Source organism: Zonotrichia albicollis, chromosome 22, assembly GCF_047830755.1.
Source record: "Zonotrichia albicollis isolate bZonAlb1 chromosome 22, bZonAlb1.hap1, whole genome shotgun sequence".
NCBI lineage: Eukaryota > Metazoa > Chordata > Aves > Passeriformes > Passerellidae > Zonotrichia > Zonotrichia albicollis.
In genome coordinates, this window is record NC_133840.1 from 4468581 (window position 1) to 4474233 (window position 5653).

Genomic DNA, 5653 nt, shown 5'->3' on the forward strand with positions numbered 1-5653 from the left:
TAAATACAAGAAAAGTTTATTGAAAAGAAAAAAATGTGGGGAGGGGGCAGCAGCCCCAGCCCGGGGTAATAAATAACAACCTGGGGAGCACCAGTTTACAAAATATGGCTCTGGCCAGTGGGGTCCTGCAGGGTCCCCAGCGAGGCTGGTGGGGTCTTGCCGGGCACCTCGGGCAGGGGCTCAGGGGGCCCAGCCCCCCGGCACCCCCGGGCACCTGAGAAGGGGCTGCAGGACAGTGCCAGCCCCGGGAGGGACACGGGAGCAGCCCCATCCCTGCCTGTCCTGAGAGCCACCACAGTGCCATGGCAATGTCCCCAAGCCGGGGGCACCGGCTGCGGGCAGGGGCTCAGCACCTCCCGGGGCACTCCGTGCGGGCACCCCGGTCACACCCTGTCCCCCTCCGGGGCTCAGGCCAGGATCTTCTGAGGGATCTCCACCGAGGCTTTGATGAAGATGGCGTTGTCCCGCACGTAGTTCCGTTTCCTGATGTCCTCGTGCGAGATGAACTTGGGGTAGCCGAAGCCCAGGGTGCTCTCGTCCAGGGAGCTGCGCGAGGCCCCCGGCTTCTGGAAGTTCTTCCAGTTGGGGTCGGGGTGGAAGGTCTCAGTGATGTGCTGGGGCTTGGAGAGCGAGGGGTCGCTCTGGTCCAGCAGGGAGAAGGTGACGCGGTAGGAGAAGGGCCACTCGAGCAGGTTGTCGTACTCGCCCGGCAGCACGCGGATGTACACGGACAGGTGGCTGCTCTCGCCGCTGCCGTTGCCGTTGAGGAACGCCGACACCTGGAGCTTGTAGCCGTACTTGTGGGTGTAGAACGGGGGGCTGAAGAACTCGTAGTTGCTGCGGGCCTTGGCCTCCTGCAGCTTGCGGGCGTAGTCGGCGATTTTCCAGATGAGGATCCCGTCGCTGCTCACCGACAGCTCCTCCACGTCCCGGCGCAGCTCCAGGATCTCCTGCCGCTGCCGGCTCACCAGGGCACACACCATGCCCAGGTGGGCCTTGGTGCTCTCCTCCAGGTGCCGGCCCATGGCCAGCTTGGGGCACTGCGGGGACAGCGGGACCGTCAGCAGGAGGGTGGCAGAGACAGCGGGGACGGGAGAGGGAGATACAGCGGGGATAACATGGGGATGGCATTGGAGCATGGGGACAGGAGGACATGGAACAGGAGAGGGAGGTACTGTGGGGATAACATGGGGATGGCATTGGAGCACGGGGGTACTGGCACAGGGATGTCATGGGAACATGGGGTGGCACAGGGATACCTGGCTGGGATGGCAGGGTGACATTTGGGTGGCAAACACAGGGGTGAGGTCATGGGGCCACATGGATGGGACTGAGCACAAGGGATGGGACCGACATTGGGGCAGGAGCGGTGAGGGGTTGTTGTGACACAGCAGGGACAGCAGCCCATGCCCAGGGATGCCAGGGCAGGTCGGTCTCAGGGACAGCACTCACCCGGTGCTTGCAGCCAGCTTCCTTGAAGGGGCACAGCAGCATGGCAGTGTTGCAGCTCTCCTTGAGGTGGGTGGGCACGTCCTCCCGGGCAATGCTGGGTGTCCCACACTGGTTGGGGCACGGCACGGGGTACCGGGGACACTGGTACTGGTGGTTCTGGGGAGGCACAGAGGCTGGGGGTCAGCTGGGGCTGGGAGCTGGCAGGGTGAGGGTCCCCGAGGGCTCCATCTCACCTGGATGGTGTCAAAGACGAACTCCTTGGAGCAGTAGGTGCAGGGCTGGGTGCGCTTGGGGCACTCGGCCAGGGCGTGCTGGGACAGCAGGCGCCGCATCATGCGGGCCCCGCACTTGTTCTCACAGTACACACTCTCCTGGGGACACGTGCCCTGGTGGCCCTGGGGACCACAACGGTGTCATCACCCTCTGGCTGCCCTCACCAGCCAGCCCTGACGGGGGTGAGGACACACAGTGCCCCCGCAGCCAGAGGGCACAATGACCACATGTCCCCCACAGTGTCCCCGCCATGACGTGTCCCCCACAGTGTCCCCCCCAGTGCCCACCTCGAAGGCCTCCCCAGTGAAGTCGCTGGCGCAGAACTCGCACTTGACCCTGCGCTTGGGGCAGCCGTGCTGGACGTGCTCGGGGAGGTCCCGGCGGCTCAGCTTGGCGCTGCACCGGTTGGGGCACGGGATCACGTTGAAGCCACAGGTGCCGAGATGGGCCTGGGGGACACAGGGATGGTGACGGGGAGGCCTCAGGGTACAGCTCTGCCCTCCCCATGCTGCCAGGCCCTACCTGGAGGTGCTTGATGAGCCCGCTCCAGCGGCAGCCCTCCTCGCTGTGGATGCAGCGGATGGCCAGGCTCAGCACCTGCGCCTCCAGCTCGGGGTCGGGGTAGATCTGCAGGGGCAGCAGGGCGGTATCAGCATCCTGCACCGGCTGTGGGGGCATAGAGCCCCCCGCACAGCCTGGCTGGGAGCCCTGGGCACGCTGCCCGGGGCCGGATCCCCCGGGCACACCAACAAGAACCCTTTGTCGGGAGCTGGTTTCCGCTCCCGGCCCGCGGCACAAAGGGCTCTTGCTTCCGCCCGGGCGCCCGTGCCAGGCTGGCAGGGCTGTGCCAGGCGCTGTGCAGAGCTGGGGACAGCCCCTGGGTGGGGATGTCCCCTTGGAGCAGGGGGCACATCCCTGTGCCAGGCTCACCTTGGCGTAGTCCAGGGGCAGCTGATCCTCCGGGCACTTGAAGACGCCTTCGCTGCAAGACACAGAAGGCTCAGGGTCACTGAGGATCACCAGTGACACAGCCATGATGTCCCACTGTCCCTGCCTTCCCACCCCAGGACACAGCCATGATGTCCCACGGGTCCCTGCCATCCCATCCCACCCCAGGACATTGCTGCTGTCCTTGCACTGCTGAGCGCTCACCCCGTACCAAACCCAGCCGCCACCCTGGGGCAGCCACGGCTCTAATCCTGCTCCATCTGTCTGAGCTGGGAAATGCCCCCGCCAGACACCCCCAGGCCGCCCCCCACCCCCGGCCCGGTCCCCAGGGGCCTGGGCAGCCGCCGCCAGCCAGCGTGGCACCATCTGGAGCCCCGGCAGCCCCGGGCCCATCCCGGCCCCTGGGATTAAGGAGGGTGCCAGGAGGGGGCCGTGGCCCGAGGGACCGGCAGGGCAGGGCCTGGGCAGCCTCGCAGCCTCAGGTGCCGGGGCCCAGGGGAGGTGGGGAAGGACAACAGCTGGGCGCCAGATGTGCAGCCCTGGGGCTCCACAGGAAATGGCCCCAGCAGCCACCTCGGTGAGTCAGGACAGGGGGACAGGCAGCCCCCCTGAGGGGTCCCCATCCTGCTGGGGCCCCAGGATGGGCTGTTCCTCCTGAGAGCTGTCCCCAAGGACAGAGGAGCAGCATGAAGTGGACACAAGGACCCAGCCAAAAGGCAGCCTGGCCTGTGACAAGGCTGGCCAGGAGTCACCATCACCTCTGGCCCACACATCACTGTGCCCAGGGGGAGGAGAGGGTGTCCATGCACCATCCCTGATGGACACTGGGGTGGGAGACCACAGGTGCTGCCTACAGGGACATGCAGCAGGGACACAAAGGGACCCTGTGGCTCTGCTGTCTTTGAGGTGACACTGGACAAAGCTGTCTAGGCAGGACATCCTTGTGCCCATCTAATCACTGCAAGCCCTTGGCAGGCGCTGGTGTGGCCTCGACAGGAGCTGCCAAGTGGATGTGAGACACCAGGACAGAGCCAGCAGTGCCAGCAGTGCCGCCGGGCACGCGCCAGCCGGGGCTCCCTGGCCGTGTCCCCTGCAGCCACTAACGCTGAGCTGGGAGTGCAAGTGAACCCCAGGAACCCCATGAACCCCAGGAACCGTGGGGTGTGACCCACGTGAGCCACGTGCCCACTCTGTTTGTGGCAGGTGGTTTTGTGGGAGTCATCAGGGATCCACCGAGATAAGGTGGATCCATGCACCGAGATAAGGTGGATCCATGCACCGAGATAAGGTGCTCGCAGACAGGGCCGGGCTCTGAACCCGTGGCACTGCCTCGTGGCTGGGATCACTCTGCTGCCTTGCCAGGCTGTGCCCGCACCCCGTGCCCAGAGTTGGGGTGCTGGGGCTGGCGAGGAATTGGGACGATGACCCGAAGCCAGCGCCTAATCCCCGACAAAGCCTCCCCATTCCTCACGCTTGGCCGGGCAGGGAATGTGCTGAGGCAGCACCCGGGGGGACCGTCCTTGCCTCTGACCTTCACGGCGTGTTGGGGCACAGCGAGGTGATGGGGTGGGAGCCCCGGTACCCCCCGGTACCCCCCGGCACCGCGGTGGGGCTGGATGGCTCAGCCCATGGGAGTCCCACACTGATCCTGGGCACGCATTGTTCTCATAGGGGGGACCCCCGAGGCCATTCCCCCCGTCAGGAAGGTGCGGGGGCGCGGGGGGACAGATGCGCTCTGACACGTGTCCCGGGGCACACCCGGTTTCACAGAAACCGGCCCCGGTGACGGTGGTGCCCGTGAGCTGTCCCCGGGCGAAGGTCGCTCGGCTGGGAAAGGCGGGGAAAGGCCCGGGGTGACGCTTGGCACCGCTTGGCACCCCCTGGCCGTGCCCCGCGGGACCCCCGGGACGGCATCGGCCCCGCGCGCGTCCCCTGCTCCGGTACCGGGGTCCCAACCGCGGGGCTCGGAAGCGGCCCCGGCTCCTCGCTCCCCGCACACGGCCGGGTCGCGCTCACCCGTGGGCTCAGGGACACCGGGATCGGCCGTACACCCCTCCCCAAAAACACCCCCGGCCACTTCCTGCGGCGGGGCCGGGGCAGGAAGGGGTTAAGCTCGATTCTCGAAACTCGCCGCTCCGGGCTTCACCCGGCCCTCCTCTTCCTCCTCCTCAGCGAGAGGGGCCACGGGCGGCTGCACCCGCGGGGCGGCTGTCACCGGCTGGGCGCGCCCCGCACCCGCTCCCTGCCCCGGGGCACCGCCGGGCGCCCATCCCGCACCTTTCCCTGGCCCGAGGCAGCCCGGGGCACCCCGCAACTTCCCCGGACACCCCACAGATTTCCCGGGGCACACCGCGCCTTCTCCCGGGGCACACGGCAGCCGTTCCCTGCCCGGAGCACCCCCGGGCACCCCGCATCTCTCCCCAGGATCCCGCACCCCCGGGCACCCCGCATCTCTCCCCAGGATCCCGCACCCCCAGGCACCCCGCGCCCCTTCCCGGGATACCCCGCATTCCGTCCCGGGCCCGGGGCACTCCGCACCCCTCTCGGGGCACCCCGGCACACCGCACCCCGGGCCCGGCGGCAGATGGGGGGTGGCCATGGCGAGGAGCACCCCTGGGGCATTCCGGGGTGCTGAGCCCCGCATCGGGCGGTGCGGGACCGGGGCACCCCACGGGGGAAGGGGTGCGCGGAGTAACCCAGCTCGAGAGTGCCGTGGGGCGATGCGGGGTCTCACCTGAGGAACTCTTGCAGGCAGGTGTCGCAGAAGCGGTGGCCGCAGGTGGAGACGCGCACGGGCTCCCGCATGGGCTTCCCGCAGAGCGGGCACAGCACCCGGCGCCGCGGCCGCTCCAGCAGCTTGTAGTCGTAGCCCGGCATCCCGCCGCTGCCGCCGCCGCCGCCGCCCCGCGCCCGCTCCGCTCCGCGCTCCGTGCCCGGCTCCGCCCGGAGGCCGGACGGGGCGGTGGGACCGGCCCGAGCC

At 68.4% G+C, this 5653-nt stretch overlaps 1 protein-coding gene across 1 annotated transcript; it reads right to left on the reverse strand.

Moving 5' to 3' along the window:
* On the reverse strand, window positions 1-5653 carry TRAF4 (TNF receptor associated factor 4). Its single transcript, XM_074556744.1, has 7 exons — window positions 5408-5653; window positions 2656-2707; window positions 2248-2352; window positions 2013-2174; window positions 1686-1847; window positions 1453-1608; window positions 1-1040 (listed from the first exon to the last, which is right to left on the reverse strand). Exons 1-7 carry the CDS (start codon window positions 5548-5550, stop codon window positions 408-410), a joined length of 1413 nt encoding a protein of 470 aa, XP_074412845.1. The 5' UTR covers window positions 5551-5653; the 3' UTR covers window positions 1-407.

What these genes read in the sequence shown, in the direction of transcription:
- TRAF4 (XM_074556744.1), bottom strand. Translation starts at nt 5,550, where the DNA reads ATGCCGGGCTACGACTACAAGCTGCTGGAGCGGCCGCGGCGCCGGGTG. An exon ending in TGCCTGCAAGAGTTCCTCAG is followed by an intron (nt 2,708 to 5,407) that starts GTGAGACCCCGC and finishes TGTGTCTTGCAG; the next exon opens with CGAAGGCGTCTTCAAGTGCC. An exon ending in GGCTCATCAAGCACCTCCAG is followed by an intron (nt 2,175 to 2,247) that starts GTAGGGCCTGGC and finishes TGTGTCCCCCAG; the next exon opens with GCCCATCTCGGCACCTGTGG.